This window comes from Periophthalmus magnuspinnatus, chromosome 7 (genome assembly GCF_009829125.3).
Source record: "Periophthalmus magnuspinnatus isolate fPerMag1 chromosome 7, fPerMag1.2.pri, whole genome shotgun sequence".
In the NCBI taxonomy this organism is placed as follows: domain Eukaryota; kingdom Metazoa; phylum Chordata; class Actinopteri; order Gobiiformes; family Gobiidae; genus Periophthalmus; species Periophthalmus magnuspinnatus.
In genome coordinates this window covers 25,890,107-25,915,255 of record NC_047132.1, presented here as the reverse complement: position 1 = coordinate 25,915,255, position 25,149 = coordinate 25,890,107, and the positions used below count along the sequence as shown (strand labels likewise).

The following is a 25,149-nucleotide window of genomic DNA, read 5'->3' as shown; positions in this document are numbered from 1 at the left end:
CGCTAACTCGTGCAGCTGCATGCGGGCTTTCTTCCTGCAGATGTGTTTTTGATCTAGGGAGGGTACAAATATAGACAGTGCTCTCAGCCAATAGGAGCGGCAACTCCCCCGGAAAAGGGCGGGACGTAGAGGGAACCCGGCCCCTTGAGTGGAGGCACAAGCAAAAAGTCTAATCAGGATCACACAACAATAATGAATGGAAACACGCTGAAGCCAAGAAAGTTAAGCGGAGGCTAAATTAACTTTGGTCGGCATTTTATCACATTTTTCATTTGAAAGTGATGGATTGGCCAGGAAAAGCAGAAGAACTTCATTGGAGACAGTGGATATGGACTTTTATTGTGAGTTTTTAGACAAACTTTGGATGGAAAATACAGTGGAAACACTGTAAACCCAAAGCGTGTGACATAAATGGCATTTTGGGACACAAACACAAAACTTTGTTTCTCGCCCTGGAAAATTGTATTGTTCGGAACCATCTGTTGAATCTGGTGCTGGGACGCTCGTGCGTTACGCACGAAAAGAAAAGGCGCACAGAAAGGAAGCGCTTCACGAAACTATTGGAAAACTAATTGAACAAAATGGGAAATATAGAAAGTGTAGACGGTCAGTCAGAAATGAAGCATCATATTATGCCTTTGAAGGTGCCTATGCCTGACCCCACAGAGCTGGAGGAGAAATTTGCAATTGTTCTGGTAAGTTGATACTACGGCTGCAAGAGCTGTGGCTATGGGGACAAAATCTTAATCTTAATTGTGTTTGAGTTTAATATTCTTCTAGGCCTGATTGGTCCAGAAACTGTGATGACAGCATGTGACTTTTGCAGTGTTTTGTGATGCTTGTCTGTGTTTATGGTCCATTACGAGGAGCCGATGTTACAAATGGATAGAGCAGAGCCGTCCCGCCCCTCATTCTCCCGCTGCCCCCCTCTTTTCTCTCCTGTGGTTCTTTTGTCTCTCAGAAGTCAGGCAACTCAGCGTTTGGCTCAAGTGGCAAATGTTACGAGCGCAGCGTGCTAAAACGTGGGGCGGGGGTATTGAGAGATGAAAAGTCTTTGGTAACACAGGCGACAGCATCAGGCGGTGTGCTTTAAAAATGACAGAAATATAGGCTAACATTGTTGATCTATTTATCAGAAGCATTCTTGTTTCAAATTATTGGTCTTATTTGAAGACAGCATTTTCTGAATTCCCCCAAAACTCCCACACCATACACAGCGCCCCCTCCCTTTCCTCTGCCTGTAACTCTAACATCAGAGCTGTCTAAGCGCTTTGTAATAATGAGCTCAGTCAACACCCACTTTTACTCTCACAGAATCTACTGAAGTGTCATTTCAGGAGGGGTCACCACAACAAGGGACTGCCTTAATTAAAATACCGTAGTACTGTAAAACAAGCCATCTTGTGCCATAATATGTTTGTTACAGTATCATGAGCACTATGGAGTTTCTCTCAAATGTTTTGTTATTGTTTTTGAACTTTAAAGTGCTGCCCTCAAGTTAATAATGCGACTCATACAAATATACTTTGGTAATGTTAAGACTGTATATTTTCATTAGATGACACATTTTTGTACTCTTCTTTTTGTTTATTGGCTCTGTTGTAATTTAAACAAACCATATTCAAACACCCTCTTCCCAATATTCACCATTGCCTACACTTGCATGCACAGACAATACATTCATGATCATTACATGCCTGTCTATGTAACAAAGGTGCTTATTTTGTGCCCCTTATTCCAAAATCAAACTTAACCACACCCACACATTTAATCTGCTTAAGGTCTTAATTACAGTATCAAACATCAAGTGGACCTGGATCTCTGCTGTGTTAGACAGTGTGCCCCATTCTTCATTACTGTGGGACCCTCCATGTTTTTGGCAAGAGTCCATTACTTGCTATTTGCCAGGATGATCCAAAGTAAAGCCCTTCTCATGAAGAAGGCAGCCCAGCGAGTGGCCTTTCAGACATCTTGTTGACTGCTGCGCTAAGCCACCACCATTATGACAATTATACACTGTACTACAATACTGTGCCTGCTGTAATGGCCTGTCTTGTGTCGTTTTCTTCACCCACAATAGTCGTGGGTGGTAATAAAAAGACAGTATTTTCACTTTATTGAAAGGTTTTTCCACATGACAAATGTCTAAATGATTTTCCCATGAAAATAAACCTGGCATATTTTTTTCTAATCTGTGTCATGGAAGGGAACAGTCACAGCAGCAACGCAAATGTAATCCCTATTATTATGCTCTGTCATGCACAGCAGAAGATTTCTACCAAGTTAGAGCTTTAAACCCCACTTAGCTGTGTCATAATTTCCGTTGATTTCATTTATTCTGTGGGAAAGATATTTATTTTGAACTTCTAACTTCACAATAGATTTCTTTGGACTCTTCTTACTTTTACTGAGGTACAGGAAAACATCTAACCTCAGAATCCAGCAGGGCTATGAGTGGAAGGGACTCTGACTTGAGCATCCTTCTTTGTTAAATCTGCCATCAGGGTTAGTGGGATGTTTCTGGCCTTGTAACAACAAATGAAATATGTTCCATAAATGGATATTTAGACATGCGTAATTTCCCCTTCGCTGGATAGCCTTACTTCCTGTTTCATAAGGGCTTGACAAAGGAAACAAATCTGTCTGCTTGGATTGGTGGGACTCAGTTCCAGACGTCCCACTGGAGTGGCAGCATAATGACGTCATGGGTGACATTACACTCTAATGCCTTTTACAGGACCACTGTAGATGGTCTACTGCAATAGAGAGGTGAGACCCCGTAGACTATGGATTTTTATAATAAAATCCCCTGGACAAGTCTGTCTGGCTGCATGTGTAAAAGGCATCAGCTTTACACACAGATTTAAATGTATTTTGGAGGTGGAAATGGGTGCTTGGCATTCTTCACTCTCAGTTTATTGAGGAAATTGCATTGATGCCGTGGATCCCTTCCTAGTGCTCTTGCACACTGTTGCACAGTATGTCATTACTATAATATGGATGTGCTCAGACCTCACATGCATTTGCAAATAGAAGACTACTTATGAAATTATATGTCGGTACCATCTACATTATAGCTTCCTTTGACTCGTCTATCTACTGTAAATATTATTTAGCTTTTGAGTTTTAAAGCTTCAAATCCAAGTTGAACATCTGAGCTACAGAACACTTGACTGCACCTTATACAGTTTGTGTCCTTTAAAGTAAAATATGATATAGTAAGTGGCACTTTCAACATGCATCTATCTCCTTCATCTACCCCTGGATCTTTTTTCAAAGATCCTTATGCTGCCAATCTAGCACTGGATTCCTGTGGTCTGTTCTACTCTGAGGCCACATGAGAACTCTGAAGGGAAAATTCCCTTTGAACTGGCAGTTTGCCTTTGTTTTGAGTTTCTCTTATGACTTTACCAACATTTTAACAGCAAACGGCATCATCACATTTAGGTTTTATTTGAACAAAAAGCAAATCCTGTTGAGGGATTTGTTCATATTTCTCAAGTTGCATCAAGTTGCATCATGCATTTGTGGGCCTTTACATTACTCACATCAAGTCACATTCAGTTTTTGGTATTCCCAAAGAAATAACCATACAAATGTATTGAAATGTTATCATTACATTTTGAGAATATCTGTTAGTGTCTCAACAACAATGTTTGAAATTAATTTATCTTATTGTTTGGCAAACATTGTGCCTATTTGGTGGGAACAGTGCAAATGAAGAGGTTAGCTGAATCAGACATGTTGACAAAGGGGACCCCAGCCATGTCTGACATCAGTCCTCCTTGATGAATGTAGCCTAAAGAAAGCAGCACTGTCTGATATGTGCCACTCAGCTGGAACTAATGCCGCCAAGCTGTGCCCTGTGTGTATTAGGCACCCTATCAGTTTTATTTGTTTAATGCTCGCCTTTATTTATGAACCTATTAAATGTCTACCCCTCCCTTTCTCACACATACCCCTGCTTACTAAGAAGTGGTGACATCTATACATTGGAGCGGTGTTAAATCTGGCCACCCACCCTCTGTATCAGGAAGCAGGAGATTATTGAACTTAAGTGTGCACAGTTAACTTGGTTTTAAGGCAGAATGCAATGGGAGCTAGGCACAAGTCTGTCCACCTGGCTCTCTCTGGCCTCAGGCTGCAGTTTATGGGCAGTTTTAGAGCATGCTCTTTCCCCACTCGCACATCTGAGAAAGCAAAGGTCAGGGCCGTGACAGAGCAGATGTGGCTGACACAACACCAAAATGTTTAATGCGATTTACTTTACTAGGGCTGAGCCATGGGAAAATTACAAATGACTTTCTTGCTTCCAACAGGTTATGTAAATTTAAAAAAAAAAAAGCAGACAGAGGCCTATATTTAAAATAGACTGAATATCTACAAGTCTCTGGCTGGAGTTTTATGGCAAAGTTTTAGTTTTCAAATTACTTGTAGTGGAAGTTCTATCCTTAGTGCTTAATGGAAATCGATTTCTAATGAATAATTAAACCTTTTATTTATTTGGATGCTGCTTCCTTTTGCCCAATGAACATTTGTATAATTTATCACTACTTTGGCTTGTTTCAAAGTTCTTCTCAACAGTTGTTGGTGCTGATGCGTGAAAAGAATGGAGACTTCCAGCTAGATTTAGACATGGTTTCTTTCTGCAATCTGCACACAGAGGTTCTGTGTTGTTCATAATGGAGCTGACTTTTGTGGCCCTCTTACAATATTCAGAAGATCCACTTTATGCCTGGTCAAAGAAAACAAAGGATGTTTGTTTATTTATTTGAAATATAATTATGGTGACTTCCTCTTTCTTGATATTTTTCACCAAATTTCCCACAACATTGGCCTGAAGACACATGCCACTTGACTAGGTTGTGTCATTGTGAACTGTCATCCTTGACTTTCGGTTTTGTTTTTCTGTTCTGTTTTTTCATCTGTTGCAGATTTTGTTACATTGTGGACTATCCCCTGTCTTCTCCTGTTGACCTTCATGTCTTAAACAGGGCCCTTAGTTAAAAGGCCTGCACTGTGAGTTATTGAGGCATTCATGTACCTACATTCCTCACATTCCCAGTGAATATGGGCTGTTGTTCGGGGCGTCCCACAGCCCTGAATGTGTGCACAAAACTGAACAAACAGGATGTCCACTTTACTGATTCATCGCTAATTGTCCATATTTCCCAAAAATATTTAGTTGTTGTTTGTTTTATTCATTACATATTTAGATACAGATGTTGTACTTTATTTATTATAGACTACACTTACTAAGCTTTGTGACAATAATAATGCTTCAGTATAACAAGCTTTTTGCCAAGTAAACAACTACACAAGGACATTGATTCTTCTTTAATGTATAACCCAAACTTTTTGGCTATTTATGTGCTGTTGTCATGTTGGGGCTTTAGGGGAAAGTGATGAAAAGCTGTAGTCTAGGGTTTATGGGAGATGAGAAAGACCTTTATCATGTTTTCAGACAGCCATGTGGATTTCATGTAAACACAATAGTTTCATCTGCTAAATATTTCAGTACTTTCACTAAAAACAAAACTCACAATTAACATTTCAATTACGTTGTTGGTCTGTGTGGTTTACATCTAAAATAAACCAGCGTTCTTACATGATCAGTTAGCACTTCCTTTGTAAACAGAGCACCAGTGGCTAAGGACGGAGTGAAGCTGCATGCTGGAAAAAAAACCTTTGTTCAGGGGAGATGCTGGTTTGCCTGGTTTAGATTACAACACACAAGAGCAACACACTGATCATGTGTCCATGAGTAGAAAAGGGGACATCACTTTCTCACCCTCTTCTGTCTTATTTACCTTTGAGCTGAAAAGTCTATAGTTCAATTGTATTCTGTACTTTTGATATTACGTATGCTGGTAAATATCCATGCTCCAGACCAGTTTTGTTGATTTCCTAAAGAGTATAGGAAGTCCCCTTAGCTCTCATCCTGTCTCCTCCTATTGTGTTTCAGTATGGAGGAACACAGACAATAGGTCCGCTGACATTTCATTAATAAAAAGCCGCTGAGGCAAAATTATGTCAGAAATGAGATAATAATGTGATTCATATTGACAAAAAGATTGACCTCATTTATTAGATTACCTAAGATGACATAAAAAACCTATCCCAAGTGTTACAGGGCAGGGTATGTATGGCCCAAGTCTGCATTTGGGTTTGTCAGGAAGGGCATCACAACTGACATAAAACATGTGCCAGACGCATATGTCAGTGGTTCTCAGACTTTTCATACCAAGAACCACCTAAGAAAATATCTGGTCTCTGGTAACACCAGATCTAAACCAGGTCTAAAACAGTAGGTCTAAACTAGCACTAAACCAGGTCAAAAACAGTAGTCTCCTAAAATCGGAGACTATACTTTATATAGTAGTTATAACCAACGACTAACCCAAAGCAGGGAATAAATGGGGATAAAATTAACTCTACATTAAACAAATATTCAAAATAAAGAGGTATTTGCGTTCCACCACAGTTTGGGAACAACTGGAATATGCAACACCGGGAATGAGGCAGCGGAAAGTGCAAAAGATATATATAACCTATGTATAAGAATATTATAAGCAATGATGATAGTCCCTATGGATGGACATTTATATTTTAGTTTGATGTCTTGCAGAGATATATGTACCCCACCTGTTTCTCATCATATATGTAAATCTAAAATGTGATCTGCTAAAGAACATACTAGAGAAAACACTGCCGTTCCAGGAGCCATTTTGACTGTGTTTTCATTGCCTCCTCACTGGCCTCCCTCTCTGATAGGGATCAGTGACTAGGCTCCCTCACACCAGTTACTGCATCAGAAGCTCGTCTACTGCTGAAAGTTAATCATATTTATATGCGCCTAGCTCTTGAGTCACTGTACTCTGTATACCACTATGTACTGAGCCTAACCAAAGTATGATTATATTTATAAAGAATGCAAAGTGAAATGAAAAATAGGAATACATCTTTTTCAATGTAAGAAATGTTTATAAAATGTATATACTTTATACTGCATACAGTGTAATGAACTGTCCTCTCAGCTTGCAGTAGTTTGGGTTTTGTGTCTAAATTGCAGCATGTCCATCTCTTGAACACCCACTCCTTCCCCTCCTCTCACTTTGAGCCGATGACAACTGAGTCTGGCCTTTGTAAACACATGCGAGATAGTGAAGAATAGAGCCTGGACCCCTAACCCACTGACACAGCACAGAGGAGCTATTTGGTGGTATCTCTAAAAGTGTCAACAAAGATGTAGTTAGCACTGTTTAGTTTTTAAAAATGTATTTAAATTTTATTTTTGGACAAAATATGTATGTGTAATTGATTTTGCGATAACCTCTTTTCTCAGCATGTCTTCTTATCCTTTACCTTGTTTCTTTGGGTTAGAGGATGCATTGCAAAAAGGCAGCTGGTTACTATAGTTTCAACTCACCTGATAAAAGAAGTTATACAATTGTTTAGACTGTAGACACACAAGCTCATGAGAGTCAATGCAAAACATACAGAAAAGTACAAGTAAGCAGTGCTTAAGTGTAAGATCTGATGACGTCTGCTGCGCCCACTGCCCCCAGCAGCATTAAAGGATGGGTCAAATGCTGAGGACAAATTTCCTGTAACCATAAAAACATCTCACCATTTTACTCACTCCATACTTTGCTGTTGACTTTATAAATCCTTATAATCCCCCAAAGTAATTTGTTGATTAATAAAAAGATTGAATAAGTATGACACCATCAACTTAACAACTAAAGGCCAACAGCCCAAAAGGATATGGTCCCTAATGGTCTCTCTGTGAACTCCCCTCCTCAGCTCCCAGGATCTCAGACTGTGGTTTGGGACAGGACTAAATCAGGTGGGATTAGGGTGCTGTCAGGTTTGGGGCAGATGGAATTGCCCTGGTCTCTCTGAAGCGTGGACAGAGCCATGACAGACTCAGTGTTGGTGCTCTGGACCTTTACTGGTCCAATGCATCACTTAAGTGCAGATCTCTCTGGGACTCCTCATGCCTCCTTAACCTCCAACCTAACCCATTAAACCTCTTTTGTGCTCACCAGGTTGATAACGTTGTTTACTTTGCTTTGCTAAAATGTTGTTTTCATTTTAGCTACATATTGGGTGTTATTATAGACTGGTATAAATACAAAAAAGTAGCAAATAGGATCCATTGTCTTTTATCAAATGCACTTTTCATTGGATTATTTGACACGATGAAAGTGTATCTTGTGACTGGATATGAAACATTTGGCCAAATTGTGCAATTGGTCACTGAAAAATCACTAAAATTTCTCTTTTTTGTTCTGTCAAAATCTAAACATGGTAATGACCATCCATGAAAAAAATAATTATATATAGCTTACTTTTAGTACACCACAAGAACAATTTTTAGTCTTTCCTGTCTCCTGAATCTCCTGATGAAGTCAATAATAGAACCAGTTTGTCCGGTGGAGCACTGGTGTAACTCCTGGTGCTCTAACAGCACCAGGAGGCAAACGCAGACCCTGCCTACCACCAGCCTTTGTGGGTCCTTTTCTATGAGAGCAACAACATGGCTCAAATGTCAAAGGACAGAAATGGCACAGCACCAAATCAAAACAAAGCGTCACATTCAATCTTTTGTCCCAAACTAGTCTCAGGTCAAACAAGAAGAGGCACAGAGAGGGGAAGGTATCTGGGCACAGTGGCAACAACAACATTTTGGCCAATTATACAAGATTTTTCAGTTCAGTATTGCAAAGGAGTTTCTTGTATTACTTTAAGCCTTCTATCTAAATACAGGAAGTACTTGATTGTATCTCTGTGGGAGAAAGTGAAATGCAATTAGCCTAATTGGGTTAGTGGGCTCAAATTACCCAAATCTTGGCAGAAAGAAAACATACCCCATGGTCTTCACCTTGTTTTGTTTATATTTTAATAATAAACTATTGGCAGAAATTACTGTATAAAAACATTGCAACTTTTGGATTAATGAACTGCTAATTATGTTTTTCCTTGAATTTCACAGTTAATGTTCGTTTTGCTCAATTACTCTCATACAAACCACCCCTCCTATGGCTGCTTTTGCCACAGTGCTGGTTTATATGCATGATTGGAAAACAAAGAGGCTGGCTGGGCTGGGGGCCTGTGCAGATGCTACTCTGATTAGAATCCAAATAGTTTTTACAAAGATGCACTTTTGTCAAATCAACAAATGTCATATGATCTTTAAAACAATGATCTTGAGGGTGATAAAAGTATAGTACCAGAAGCCACCTATAGGTACTTCATTTTTTACTTTATTTATTTTTAGTAACTGTAGGTTTTTAGTAAGTGTCCCACCAACTATTTCCGTCTCTGTGTCCAGCATAAATAGAAACATGATGAATCATTAGCTTTAAATGTTTGTAAAACACTATGATTTATGGGGGACAGGCACCTAGGGATTTTTCCTTCACTTACTTCCTGGTGTGACCTTACCAAGGGCTGCTGAGCTGAAGGTAAAGAGGCCCCATGGGAAACGCATGTGAGTGTCAAAACAAAAATAAATAAATACAAAAAGACTATGAATCAGTATTTTAAACAGACACATTCTTGCTCTAATTCTGGACATCTGGTACCCATGTTTCTTCTTCTTCTATGCTACATATCATATGACAGCACTTGTAATCCGGGCTAGACAGCTATTGCTACAATTGTTAATCTTTTTAAAATATAGTGACAGTACAAATGTGTCAAAGAGTCATCATCATATCAACTGACTCCTGATTCATTATGTGCTGACTGACTGAGAAATGCATTTAGGGTGGAGCAAAGGAACCACAACAACAACAATCAGAGCGGTTGCTATAGTAACCAGTTTCCATTCATGAAATATTGACTCCCCCAGAGCTGGTCATCATGTCAGGCTGTCCTGGGTCAGAGGGGATAAGGTGTTGGCAGTGAGCTATAGATACTGGTGAGAAGTGTGAAATCAGTGAGGTGTTGTGAAGACAGAAATGATGATTGATTCCACGTGTGTAGTAGTAGTAGTAGTAGTAGTAGTAGTAGTAGTAGTAGTAGTAGTAGAGCCAATGCAGCTTTTATCATGTGTTTATTTATCATTTGAAGTAATTATAGGCCTATGCGTTTTTTGTTTATAGCGTAATTTCTTATTTTTATTTGAGTTATTTTATTTTTTAATAACTATTACAACTAAATCTTGTTTATCCACTTTCAGCTAAATAAAGGAAGTGACTTATTAAATGTTTGGTCATATTTACAGTTATGAAAGATAAAATGTTGTAAAGTGAATGGCCGAATTGCTTGATATAGTGATCTAGTTTCAAATTACACTGGCCACTTACGACAGATGTTTATAGATTATGGCTTTTGTGGTGGATACAAACAGTTACCTAAAAAAGCACAGACACAAGAGTTCACAAAAAAGATGCAGATCACCTCCTGCAACAGGATGTAAAGCATCAACACAGGAAGTGAGGTCATGCTTCAAGTCCTCGCAGTTTTGTCTGTGCTCTGCGGTTGACGCCACTGGTGTGTGTGTGTATATATATATATATATAAGTCTAGTCTAGGCACTTGAGGCAGTGATGCAAAAATACAGAAATTGTGTAATGAGGAAATGTAAGAATATATTTTCATGTGTTTCAGAATTCTATGAACTTGCCTCCGGATAAGGCCCGCCTCCTTCGACAATATGACAATGAAAAGAAGTGGGATCTCATTTGTGACCAGGTAAGCCCAAATAATATACATGGATATACAAATATATCTTTTACAGTTAAGCACAACCTATAAATAATAATCACATGCCAGTTTTTCTAGTGACTGTTCAAGCTTCATAAAAATGGAAAGCCCCTAATCAAATCATATGTCTCACTGCACAATAGGAGAACATTTGTTGTGAAAGATGGGGAAATACCAAAGAGAAAAAATAAACCCCATAAACCCTGTACATATTCATATTTGCATATTTATTATCATTACTTTAGCATCCTTATTTTTGATACATGTAGTTTATCATGACATTTGTCTATACCACCGTCTTTATCTGTACTTTAGGAGAGATTCCAGGTCAAAAATCCCCCTCACACATACATCCAGAAACTGCGAGGATACTTAGACCCTGGCGTCACGCGAAAGGTATGGCAAGTTCAAAATTCAATGTCTCCCCAAAGAACATCTGGACTATAACTTTAACACTACTCCACTGTGTTGATCTGTGCAGAAGTTTCGGAGGCGGGTGCAGGAGTCGACCAAAGTCCTGAGGGAACTGGAGATATCTCTAAGGACGAACCACATTGGGTATTTACATAACATCTGTTCATTCATAAAAATCAGTGAACTATGAAAATCTACTCCAGAATCTATCATTTTGACACAACTAGGCCAAATACAATTATTACATCTAATTTAATGCCTCCTTAGTTCTACACCTACCAACTGTGTCGCTGCCTTCCAAGTCACTTAAATGGCATTCAGTGTTAATTCTGTGAACATAAACAAGACAAGCTTTTAATCAATCCAAAATTTACAAACAAACAAATGTAGTCCTCAATATCAGCACCAAAGCACATGCATGTACTGACAGAAATTTGACCTCTCGATTAAAAAAACTCAAGCTGATCATTGACAAGTTGAAACTGGATCTAAATTTGATTCGATTCATTGCACAACCCTATTTTTACTTAACTTAATTACCTCTGACACAGGCTTTTTTTTTAATTAAGGAAAGATGATCACGGTTTATTTGTGTAAAAAATGGCCCTGTCTTCACCTTTACTGTTGCTGCAGGAACACATTTGGCAGTGCCCAGTGTTCCTCCATTGTTCTGTTTTGCCAGCTCCACTTCATAGAACTGCTGTCTATAATACCCAGATGGTAGCTATTGTGCTGTCTTGTACACATCCCCCGAAACGCACTGAGCAGGAAGCTTTGTTGTGTATGCCAGGAGAACAGGAAGCCAACCTCACCAGTGTTAAACTCAGTCCACACAAGTTAGATCTTTTTGTACTTTAAACCAGCAAATTTGTGTGAAACATTTTTTGACAAACTTTCTAGACACAAGTTTTGTCATATCATGCAAGTAACATTACTCTTTCTACAACCGCCACTACTGCTACCAATTTTGTGGCGCTTGTGCTTCTAAACCCATTCCCACAAATATAAATACAACATCAGCCTATTTTTCCAAACCCTTTACTGTGTGAGAATTACATATAACAGATGCTGCTTTATTGTACGCGCATGGGTATTTTCTGCTGTGTTATTTCTGAGGCTGGGTTTGCCAAGAAATCTGAAATAGCAACCAGTTGGGGAAAAGTTGGGGGAAATTTAGGGGAAAAAGTGAAGCATTGCAGGCAGCAGAAAGCTGAGAAATGCAGGACGCGGTGGGGGTGGTAGACCGGAAACGCCCCCCTCTCTCTCTCCTCTCCTGTTGCAGTTCTTTGTCCCCCTCTCGCCTGTCTGTGCCTCCTGATTTGAGCTCCTGATTACTTTCCTGTCTGATTTGCTTGCAGGTCGTCTGTTGCTATTTTGAGAACCTTTTACCCCAATTCCTACTTCCAAAATTGAAAGAAGAAATGTGGGTGAATAGACTTGGTAGAGGGGTGGGGGGGGCGGCAGATTACACACTGTTGACTGTGAGGACTACTTGAGCACTACTAATCATATATTGCTCTGCATTCTTTCTATCGTTGCAATGGGAATTTCTATGTTTGGAGATGTTTCGGGCTCCCAAGAAAGGGGATTTGAACAAGAAGGAAATTTGAAACTCTGCTCAATACGCAAAAAGAAAACCTGCTTCCATGCTGCCCCCAAAAGCCAACTGCAGCTTATTATAGTTCTGTTCCTAGTTTTCATAGATTTAGACAAAATGTATGTCAGATGTGAAGTCTCCGCTCTCACTCTAACCTGGAAACTATTGGAACATAAGCATGACCACACAATTAGTTTGACTTAAGCTATTAATCACTTTACAATGTTCACTATTATTTTATCAATTAAAACTTCTAAACATCGACAAATAAATTAAGAGTATTCATGTATTCAGTATTCGTATGAGCTACTGGGGGGGTTATAGCTCGGTGTGTTAGTACAAACCTGGACAAATGGAGAGGGTTATCAGGGCATCTGTCATAAAACCCAAAACAAATTGAAAGAGCTGTGCTGTGATCCCTGTTTTGTATTACAGGTCATACCATCACGATGCATTTAGTGTCTACTTTATTTTTATTTATTTTTTTGGGAGAAAAACGTATTTACAGACTTGTGATCAATTCAGCCATGTTTGGTTGTAAGGCAGTGAGTCCTTGGTTCTTTCACATGTATATATAAAGAGAGCACCAGGAATTTCTGACAAAAATAGGGCTGCAACTAATGATTATTTTAGTAGCCGACTAGTCAGTGATCATTTTTGCCATTAGTAGATTATTTTTATTGTACATTGAGACTTTTAAAATACATTATCAACCAACTAAATGTCAAAATATGGTGACTGAAGGCTTGTAGCTTGTAAAGAATATACTATTATTAATTAAAAGCTTTTATAACATGTTGATTGAGTGATGCAATTTTCTTTGTTCAAAAGGTATTTTATTTGTGTTTTAGAGTCTGTATAATCCAGATAATGATTATGATTAGAAAAACACAACTATTTTTTATAGTCAACTAGTCGTGATTAGTAAATGGTCACATTTTTATATAGTGCTCTTCCACCTTTAAGTTCTCAAAGAGCTTTACATCAAGGAACCACTCACCTATTCACACATACATTCATACAGCCAAGTCTTGCCCAAGGACACAGCGACAGTATTCATCTGTAGGAGCTAGAATTACATCGCCAATCTGTGTGTCAGTAGATCTGACCACTCAACCAATGATGTTTAAGTCAAGAGCCGGATTTGAACCGCCAATCTTCAGATCAGTGGACAAACACTGAGCTATTGTCACAACTGATTTATGGTGACACCCATCAACAAAAAAGTATTTAGATAGATATTTTAAATAGTGTTTTTTTATTTGTAACAGTTTGTGATTAAAATAACAGTGCCCACCAAAATTATTCTGGTTCATATAACCCAGAGCTACGGATATCCCTCTCACAAATCTGTCTCCTCTGTGTGTCACAGGTGGGTCAGGGAGTTCCTCAACGATGAGAACAGAGGCCTAGACATCCTGGTGGAGTACCTCTCCTTTGCCCAGTGTGCAGTCATGTGAGTATTCCTGTCCAAACATATTGCATACACACCTTTTCAGACCTCAGCCCTGCCTTTCCTATGAGGATGTGGACACAGATGGTGGTTTAACATTGGGCTAATGAGCTGCTTGTACATCTTAAACTTGCTCTGGGCCTCCTCTTTATGTTTATATGCTGCAATGTATATAACTGTGGTGTGATGCCGGGCGGATGTTTTCAGTGTGCTGCTTAAATACCTCAGCTTTGAGTGGTGCTGCAGCTTGAAGACAGTTGTGATAACCTCAGGCAGGCTGCTATAAACTAACTTCCCTCTTGCTTGTCTCCTCTTCCCTCGGCCGGTGCCTCTGTTTTGGCTTCCTTGTTTGTGGCCACGCAGGTTGGATTTTGAGGGGCTGGAGAATGGTGGGGAGGATGGCTTTTTGGACAAGTCTAGATCATGGAGCAGGTCTATTGAAGACTTGCACAATACAAGCACTCAACCCTTTTGCAACACACTGGTGCGCTCAGCCCGTCAGTCTGTCCTTCGGTACGTATCTGCAAAGCTTTGTCCTGCTTCTATCCATGCTCCCTACTACATGCTTTGCTAACCTTGAATGTTTCATACTTGTTTGGTTTATGCTATCCAGCTATCCAATGACCATGACTGTTTTGTTTGAGTAGTTATTTATCTGATATGGCAGCCCTGACCCTTATTCTGACCTCAAACCACTCACTCTATACAAATTCAATCAAAGCATTGAGCTGTGTCACAGATAGAAAATTGAAGTCTGCGACCTTTTGCTCAGGATCCTTTTGGTAAATGCTCCTCCAGATGTGAGAGATGAAAGCCAGCTGTGAGGTGAAGCATTTGTTGGGCAATCCTGACTCTTTTTTAATCTATTTTATACATACAAGATACTATGAAATCTAGGCTGAGCATGAAAACTAAAAAATGACAATGTATTTATCACCAGTAATACTTTGTCTGTTTCTTATCATGTCAGAGATTTCCTTTTAGCTTTTCCCTTTCATTATGAATTGATATTGTTTGTTCTGAAAGTTCAAATTCGTAGGTTCATGAATTTTGCAGTATACGAGTACCAAATCAATATAATTTGGTTCAGATTTCTTAAACAAATCCATTTTTATCCAACTCAAACCGAGTGTTAGTGGTTTAATTTTGAAATAGGTCTTTTTGGTTAACTAGAGGTTCTAATAAGTTATTGTGGCTGGTTTGTAAGGTATAATAGTATTAAATGTATTTATTTATGGCTTTAAAAAGTAAAATCATGCCAAACTGAAGTAAATGTAACAGACCATAGTAAAGCAATGACTACATATTTGAATTTCATGCATGTTGCTGTATCTAAGAAGTGTATTCATTTAAAATGCCCTACCACATTCTGCCGTAAAACCAATTTTATACGGTGCTTTTAAATACACTCTGTGACTATGCAACAACACTACTGCATGGGGTGAGTGTCGGCACAGAACTGGTTCTGTTGACAGCAGCAGAAGTCAGCCGTTTCCCATAATGCATCTGTAACCTCAAAAACCATCTATGATTTTTCTGTCAGGGCTCATTCTTTCCTTTCCCTTGCAACTTTCTGTGTCACATTTCAAAAACACCCTTTCAAACTCAAAGTCAAAGGAATAAATCACTAAGAAGCTGAAGTAGTCCTCCAGTCCATGCTTCATTATCAGGCATTAACTAATTCCATGTGTTGCAGCTATGGCTCAGTTTCAAACAGCAAAACCATCAAGAACTCGCGCCTCGTGAGCCAAAAAGACGACGTGCATGTGTGCATCATGTGTTTACGAGCCATCATGAACTACCAGGTATCAAAGCACTGTGTTACTCTCACATATATTGATTTATAAGCAAAGCTGGAAAAAATAAAGTACAAGTACAATATATTGTACTGTTTTGTTTTCTCTTCATTAGGGTTAAAAGATCCATACCCAGATACTAATGAATACTAAAACTAATTATGAAACTATCTGAACATGTACTGATACTGAGGGCTATCATCCTACCTGAATGATTTTTAAAATGGTCTTGATTAATATATCAGAACTAGTAAAGGCCATAATATTTTTGTATTGAAAACTTGTCTATATTGTCTAAAAATTGTGTGTTTTATTACCATTGTGGCATCAAAATTGGCATTAAGTATTAAGGTGTTTGCTCTATGAATATAATGCAGTGTGGTGCTAAGTTTTCTGACCACATCCTGTTGTGTCTTCACAGTATGGCTTCAATATGGTGATGTCCCATGCACATGCAGTCAATGAAATAGCGCTGAGCCTGAACAACAAGAACTCGAGGTAGGAGCTGCTGAGGCCCCTCTCCTTGTAGACACTGAGACTGGGTCAAACAATGGGGAAAGCCTGCAGCCAGTTCATATGATATGCTTTTCATTCTCCATGGAGCTCGCTCTTAACTCAGGGATCAGAAGCGGCTGTGTGGGGCTGTTAAAAGGACTGTTTACTAAAGAGGGATTAATGGTAAACCACAGGCGTTGATCACTTCATAATGAATAAGTAAACTAAAAGACATACACAATTTTAATTACTTAACTCCTAGACTGCTCTTCAGCATTTCTTCAGTTACGCCCTTCATGTCGGATTTTTTTTTTCACACTATTATATTTCACAGGACTTTGGTAATCACTTTTGACCAAATGCTATGCCCCAGTTATTCATTCAAAACATTTAATTATTCATATTTCAAACCATGAACTAATAAGCTTTTTTTTCTTTTAGAACAAAAGCTTTAGTCCTTGAGCTGTTGGCTGCTGTATGTTTGGTTCGAGGTGGACATGAAATCATCCTTTCAGCATTTGACAACTTTAAAGAGGTGATAAAAAAATATGTATTGCTATATGTATTTTTATTACTATGCTGTAAGCAAGTACTGTGGTAGTAGACAAAAGTAAAGTGGGGGATTTAAATTGTGAAACTCCATAGTGGTGACTGGGCTCATTAGTACCCCAGATGTGAGCCAACCTTGAACATTGGTAAGGATCACGCCCCTGATGGAAACCAGTGAAGTACCAATATCTGCTCACGGTGTCTGTTGGCCTTGTCTAAAACACTGACATTACCCTTCAGCCTATAGTCCCTGAGAAAATAGTCAAAACCCGGGTCTCATAGTTTGATTGAATTATTGTCAAAATTCAACGAAACTATGACCTAAAAACATTTTTTTTGTCTCATGACAACTTTTTCCAATTAATAGGTATGTTCTCTAATTTATAAGCTAAAACAAAATACCACTATTACATTGTAGGTGTGCAAGGAGAAGCATCGGTTTGAGCGACTGATGGATTATTTCCGTGGAGAAGAGGGAAACATTGACTTCATGGTGGGAAATATATTTATTTAAAGTCTAAATAAATGACTTTGGGATAAATGTGTAACTTGAAGTCTGCATTTGTCTTAGGTGGCCTGTATGCAGTTCATCAACATTGTGGTCCACTCTGTAGAGGACATGAACTTTAGGGTCCATCTGCAGTTTGAATTCACCAAATTAGGACTAGATGATTACTTGGAGGTATGGAAGGATCCTGAGTATTTTCTTCTGGGGTCATGTATAAATGTGCTAAATAATTCCTGGTTGTTTTTTTCCCCAGAAATGTAAGCATACAGAAAGTGACAAGCTCTCAGTTCAGATACAGGCCTACCTGGATAATGTGTTTGACGTGGGAGGTCTGCTGGAAGATGCAGAGACAAAGAATGCAGCTCTTGAAAAAGTGGAGGAGCTGGAAGAGCACCTGTCCCATGTAAGACCACACCCATTCGAAGCACCTGCACTGTTTATGGTTTCAGTAATATAATAGCTGTGCTGCAGCTGCTAGCCTATTTACTGAGCCATTTCTACCCAGTATTTACTATGTTTCACTCTGCTAAAAAATTCAAACATACCCCCAGTCGTTCAGTTGTATGTAAACAGAAATATGTAACAATCTTTACATTGTTCATTCTGTCTCATTCTTTCTGGGAGTTGCCCTTGTATCCCACACTGCTTTGCATAGAACTTCTCCACATGAAGAGGTCGTAGGCAGGCCTGACATCATTTGAAGAATTTCAAAACAAACTCCTCTCTCAAGGCTCAGGAATGCAGGAGGAGGCCTGGAATCCATGTGAATTCTTTTGAAACATGTATTTAAAATGTATCCACAAACCCAGTTCATCTCATCCTTATGCTGTGTCATGCTGCTCATCATATCCTATTTCGTATTGATGATGCGGTGTATAGGGGAGAGGGAGAGTGCATCTAGGGGAGATGCCCACACTGCAGTTTCATGTGAATATCCATCTCTTTTGTATCTTGCAGGTGACAGAAAAGCTTCTGGAGGTGGAGAATGAGACAATGATGAAGGTAGCTGACCTGGAGAAGGTGCTTATTTTAAAGGATAAGGAACTCCAGGCAGTGCGGGTGAGTTTTATAGCTCCAGGGAGGAGCTATTGTTTTGTTGGCCTTACATTTGTATAGCTTCTTGCTAAATTGCTCTGTTTGTAAATCAGGTCAGTGGGAAACAGGATGTTTCTTTAGCCTTTTCTGTCATTGTCTTTTGCTCTTTATCCCCCCCTGGTGACTGTGCAGGAGACATATGAGTTCACAAACACCCAGGTCACCACCCTGAGGAGAGTGATCAAGGAGAAGGATGCCGCGTTTCAAAGGCACTTCAACATCGAGAGGCGTCTGCTGGAGCTAGAGCAGCAGGGCACCATCCGCCTGCACAAGAAGCCTGATGGAGACATCTCCATTGAGCCATTGGGAGTGGGGCCTGCGGCGATTCCTCTAGGCAACATTGGGCAGCTGTCTTTGGGCTCTACACTGCCCCACACTGAACCAGGAGGTCCAGACCTGAGTCTACCACCTGCCAGTGAAGCTCCTCCACCACCACCACCTCCACCACCTCCCCCTCCTCCACTCCCCTCTGCAATAGGTAAAGCACATGAGTCACTTCATCATGTCTGGTATACCAGACATAAACCGGAACCATAGTTCCGTCTAATGAGGCTCATTCCTTTTCTCTGTTAATGTATGCCACGGAGGTGACAGGTCATGCCAGGGCTATGTGGCCCGGACAGGAAAAGGAAATAAACAGTTTCCTGTGTGTGCACATGTCAAAAAGCAATGAACAAGTTTTCTTCACAAAACAAAGCTCTGTTCTGGTCATATTGTTTTGATCAAGTATATCTGTATTTCTTCCAGGACCTTGTGCTCCAATTCCTCCCCCACCACCTCCACCTCTTGCTCCTCCTTTGCCTGGAACCTCTCCTTCAGTCATTTTCAGCACTGGTTTATCAGGTAAGGTAAAGAATAAGAGATTAAAAAGCATATGTACCTTCGTTATAATTATTGATAATATTTATTTTTGCCTAAAGCCATCAAAATAAAGAAACCAATTAAAACAAAGTTCCGCCTTCCTGTGTTTAACTGGACTGCCCTGAAGCCCAATCAAATCAATGGCACAGTCTTCAATGAGATCGATGATGAACGTGTGCTTGAGGTGAAAAGATCACAAACAATTTCCCGTCATAATTTCAAAGGAGGATCCTATAATGTGCTGTTATTCTGTTTAGGAGCTTGACCTAGAGAAGTTTGAGGAGCTATTCAAAACAAGAGCTCAGGGTCCTGTTGTCGATCTTTCCTGTACAAAGAGTAAGGTAGCCCAGAAAGCCCAAAATAAAGTTACTCTATTGGATGCAAACCGCTCTAAAAACCTTGCCATCACATTACGAAAGGCCAACAAGACAACCGAGGAGATCTGTAAAGCAATAGAGAAGTATGTATTTATTAAGCATATATATAAGAGCTTTTATATTCTGCTCCTAACTTTAATTTTGTCTGTCCAGATTTGATCTTAAGGCCTTACCAGTGGACTTTGTGGAGTGCCTAATGCGCTTCCTGCCCACCGAGGGAGAGGTAAAAGTATTGCGACAGTATGAACGCGAGAGAAGACCACTGGATCAACTGGCAGACGAAGACCGGTTCATGCTTTTGTTCAGCAAGATCGAGAGACTCACACAGAGAATGAACATTATCACATTTGTTGGGAACTTTGCCGATAATATCAACATGCTTACGCCACAGTTGAATGCCATCATTGCTGCTTCAGGCTCAGTGAAATCGTCGCCTAAGTTGAAAAGAATGCTTGAGGTACGAGTTGCATTTATTTGGTATTTTCTTTGTAATTATTCTTTATCCATATCATTCTATATGTTTGTTTACAACAGATAATCCTAGCCTTGGGAAATTACATGAACAGCAGCAAACGGGGGAGTGTTTATGGTTTCAAATTGCAAAGTTTAGATCTGGTGAGTTTCAACTAAGCACAAAAGCACAACCCTGTTTACCTGTGCATGGCTTTCACTAACTTTGGGTCAAATTTCACTCTTCTTTCATAGCTATTGGACACTAAGTCTACAGATAGAAAAATGACATTGCTACACTACATCGCACTCATTGTAAAAGAAAAGTATCCAGAACTGGCAAATTTCTACAATGAACTGCACTTTGTTGATAAAGCAGCAGCAGGTAAGATCTGATATACCAAGAAAATATAATGGAAAAATTTTAATCGACCTTTTGTATTCCCGCCATTGCTTCTGTAGTTTCCTTGGAGAATGTTTTGCTTGATGTGCGGGAGTTAGGAAAAGGCATGGATCTGATCAGAAGAGAGTGCAGTCTTCATGATCACTCTGTCCTCAAAGGATTTCTCCAGGCCAGTGACACACAGCTGGACAAGTTGCAGAGGGATGCAAAGACGGCTGAGGTATAAAGTCATCTAAGCATATATCTCGCTAATCTGTGGCAAAACCTGACAAAAACAGCTGCGCTCTTCTGTAACGATCTGTAACAATTTCTGAATTGACAGTATTTACAAACTGGCTTCCACCTTGGTCCTGTCTTCTGCTCTATTCTAGGAAGCCTTCAACAATGTGGTAAACTACTTTGGAGAGAGTGCCAAGACGACTCCACCCTCTGTGTTTTTCCCTGTGTTTGTGCGGTTTATCAAAGCTTACAAGGTAAGGACTCACTGATCAACTTAATTTATAGTTTAAACTTTACGCTTTAGTTGTTACAGTCGTCCTTGTTGTTGCAATTTGGATGTGTCATTTGAAGCACAGTAGGGCAAAGCAGGACGTGGTCATAGTCAGCAGCCAAATAACAGGAAGGGCCAGCTGGGTCTGACGGTGGAGCAGCTGTGGTGTTTAGACTGGTCTCTGCCCCAGTCCTGCCTCCACCCTGCCCTGACACACTGCACATTTCCTTAGATTGTTCTTACTCAGGATTTATGGGACCTGCTCAAGTCAGTGTCCACTGCATAGATTTCTTAGAATAATTTAATCTGTGGTGAAAATGAGAATATTTCTAGAGATAACTTCAATGTCTTCAATATATTTTTCATCTTATTTCTCCTTAATCAATGAAACATACCCTACTTTAAATTTGGCTTTTGGTTGACACGCTGTCTTAACCTTTCCTGACAGGATGCAGTGGAGGAGAACGAACAGAAAAAAAAGCAGGAACAAGCCATGCGGGAAAAGTTACTTGCTCAGGAGGCTAAAGAGCAAGACCCTAAGGTACAGCAAAATCAAATTACATAAACACTGGTTACTCAGAATATCTCAGAAGTGTGCTCTGAAGGATTGTGGTGCCCTCTGCTGGTGCAGGTCCAGGCTCAGAAGAAGAGGCATCAGCAGCAGGAGCTGATCGCAGAGCTGCGCAGGCGACAGGCGAAAGACCACCGACCTGTTTATGAGGGGAAAGATGGCACTATAGAGGACATCATCACAGGTGGGACAAGCAGGACCCTTAACAGGCCTTATGTGGCCAACAAGAGCCCCTCACGGCGCAGATCCAAGATGACTGTAGTTATTCACTGCTCTGCTCCACTGCAGTGCACCTTGTGCTATGTGGTCCAGACACCAGCACATCTGGAGCACAGCAATCATTAGTTATTCCATGACGAGTCGTCTGCAACCACAGCTGCAATGTACAGCCAGTTAAGCACCAAATACCCGCTATATTGTATATACTACAGCAAATACAATGTAGGCTTTTCTACATACAGACTTCTAGAAGTATAGTGCCTAGTATTGTTTTTAAATACTGTAGCACAATATGCCTAGAGTTCTGCATAAAGAGGAGCAATGATGGAATATGGAAATGTTTTGGTTGTCCCACTGTCTACATTCCCTCCATCCAAAGTCTAGTTTAATATCTGATTACGTATATAGTTAGAGTAATAAATAGTAAAAAATAGGACCACATGTTATGACCTTAAAATGTATGATCTATGAAGGTGGACCATAAATCCTAAATGCATTGTCTTAGATATGACCTGTTCTCTCTCCTCCGCCCTCCTCCCCCAGTACTGAAGAGCGTGCCCTTCACAGCCCGCACTGCTAAACGCGGCTCACGGTTCTTCTGTGAAGCCAACCTCTGTGACGACGCCAACTGCTAGCCCTGTCCCCTATGCCAAGGTTGTCCAGGACCAGTATGCCTCCTGCCCCCTGTGCATGCCGCATGATCCCCTTAAAACATCAACCACATCTTATATCTTCTGTCAACTAACGTGGGCTGCCATGGGTTATTTGTGTCACTTCTGTTCCCTCCTATTTTTATTATAGGAGAGAGCCAAACGTCTTTAAACAAAGTCAATTATAGTATACGACTTTGAAAACAATCTGCTTATATTAAAATATGAATATAAGTGAGGGTAAAGTCATTTGAAGCAGTTCATTTAAATGACGAAAGAGGTTTGGCTTTTTATGGTGACCACTGCCTTTGAGACTAACCTGTACGGTGTTGGTGTTTCCCACTAATAATTCACTCTTCTTTCTTCATCCACCACCTTTTGTTCCACTCCTCCAGCTCAAAAGAAGATAAATGACAGTATTTTCCACTCCTAAGAGAGGGTAAGAAAGGTAGTAGCTCGGCTCAACACCGGCCTCCTGCTTGGCCTTCCAGCTGTTGTCTGCTGCTACAGTTATGTCAGCTTAAGCTACTGCTTTGAATGCAAAATAAAACATTTAAAAAATCAGCAATATTCTTTACAATACAATTAACTAAAACAACATTTTAAAACACATTATCATATTTTTGACTTGTATTATTATTATTATTATTATTATTATTATTATTATTATTATTATTATTATTACTTTATATTTAATTTGTGTTTTTTTGTCATAATAGCCTTTTAAAACCATATTAATATATTCATAAATATTCCATTGCATTACAAAAATGGCCTAATGTTTTAATGCATTTGCTGTTCACCATCATCATCCCTGTACCATATGTGTTGCATGTTGTCCAGTGTCTACTTCCCACTTGTTATCCATGTGGTGTATGTCCTAAATGTAATAACACAGCACTTTGGTCAACAGGCTGAGATAGTATTCAAACCAATTATGACACTAGAGCCTGTCTACCAAACTTCTGTGCCAGTACTAATTATACTATTTTATGGACTGGCATTCCCAAACCATTGATTGATGCTGCGTCCTGGGAATGTCACAATAACTATATGTACAATCGTCAAGTTTACTAGTCTACTTGCAACTAAAAATATGCAAATAATACAGTGCAATTTTATTTTTCAGATGTTGTAATTTAACTTTTTATGCTGGTTTTCTAACATGTGTGTCCCCCTGTCTCCCTGCACACTCACAGATCTCCGAAGCCAGCCCTTCCTGCGAGCTGACGCACTGATCCGGAGTGGTTGGAAGAGACCCTAAAATGCCTTAAAGATACTTATACCACCTGCCCTGACTTATCCTGCCCATAACCCTCTTCCTCCCTGTGCTTTCTGGTGGTCCATATGCAACACAAGGATGCAGATCACAGGACACCACACAGGCCTTTTTCTGCTGGGTAATTTATTTATTTATAGAGGCCCTTCTAAGCCACTTTAAGGAAAGAGGAATCATTGCAGAGACACAATAGTCTTTCTTCTCCCCCATGAGCTAACTATTTTAAAAAACTGAACTGGCTGTGGGACCACACAGCAGAAAAAGTGCTCTCTTGCCTCCAAGATGGAATTTACTAAAATATGCAGTTCTTAGCAGGACACACCAAGGGAAGATGCCAACACTGCTGCTGGGATGTTCATCTTAAAACGTTAAAGTGTTGACACTGCTTTGAAACATTTTGACACAATTCAATTCACTCAATTACTTTGTATTTTACAGATATTTAAACATGCTAGCAAAGCCAAAATACAGTATATCAGATGTCATGTTTGTGTCAAAAGTGCCTTTAGTGTAAACAGTGTTATGTCATGCAAGTCAGCCATAATTCTCTGTCAATAGTTATATTTTTATTGCCTTATACATTTTTGTCTTAATGTACTTCAAATATGCAAAGACTGAAAACCCAAATGTAAGCTTTTCAAAAGCTCACCATTTTAAATGTGTGATTTGCAGCTCAAAATGACATGGCTCTGTGCCATGTTCACATGTTGAATGCTTTTTCTTTTTTACTTTGACAACACTTTCCGTCATGCATCACAGTGACATTTGGAGAGTGACAAATGAAGAAAACATGGACTACTTGTTCTCATTCAGATATTGTTGAATTACACAGTAGGTCTGGTGGTGGATGAAGGATGTTTAGCTTGACTTTCTATAAAACTCTTGTTTTGTGGCAATATCCTGTGTTGTGTGCGCAGACACAAAGGGACATGTAAAACACTATTGGGTTTAACATAAATGAGACACTATTGTTTCAATGGATATTGATATGAATGTACATTCCAATCATTTTATTTTAAACAGATTATATTGACCATCAAGATGACACTTTGTTTTAAAAATAAATATTGTAACTAAAAGTTTTATTTCTGTATAATTTTAGATGGAGCAACAATTAGACAAGCAATTGTCACACCTTAATGCTTTTATTTTGCACGTTTTGATACTTTAGTTAATATTAAGTCAGCAGGTTTTAATACTGTGTTCTTTGCCAAGAACTTCTTCAA

The 25,149-nt window shown here is 39.5% G+C and overlaps 1 protein-coding gene across 6 annotated transcripts; it reads left to right on the top strand.

Annotated features, from left to right (window-relative positions):
* The first annotated feature begins 164 nt into the window (after positions 1–164).
* fmnl3 (formin-like 3) lies at positions 165–25,006 on the top strand. 6 transcript variants are annotated; one of them, XR_008648746.1, is made up of 27 exons: positions 165–695; positions 10,621–10,704; positions 11,032–11,112; positions 11,198–11,274; positions 14,100–14,183; positions 14,544–14,693; positions 15,877–15,985; positions 16,398–16,474; positions 16,913–17,006; positions 17,439–17,513; positions 17,592–17,702; positions 17,782–17,931; positions 18,486–18,587; positions 18,756–19,101; positions 19,371–19,466; positions 19,544–19,668; positions 19,742–19,944; positions 20,015–20,318; positions 20,396–20,476; positions 20,567–20,696; positions 20,774–20,934; positions 21,086–21,187; positions 21,653–21,745; positions 21,836–21,959; positions 22,538–22,648; positions 23,040–23,083; positions 23,844–25,006. XR_008648746.1 is itself a non-coding variant. In XM_033970052.2 (26 exons), the coding sequence occupies exons 1-25, from the start codon at positions 582–584 to the stop codon at positions 23,075–23,077; spliced, it is 3,111 nt and encodes a 1,036-aa protein (XP_033825943.1). In that variant the 5' UTR covers positions 165–581; the 3' UTR covers positions 23,078–23,083; positions 23,844–25,006. The 6 variants fall into 6 exon arrangements, 3 of the variants coding, with proteins under 3 accessions (XP_033825943.1, XP_033825941.1, XP_033825942.1); XR_008648745.1 differs by having other exon boundaries at positions 22,538–23,083; XM_033970052.2 differs by lacking the exon at positions 22,538–22,648.
* Positions 25,007–25,149: the final 143 nt, after the last annotated feature.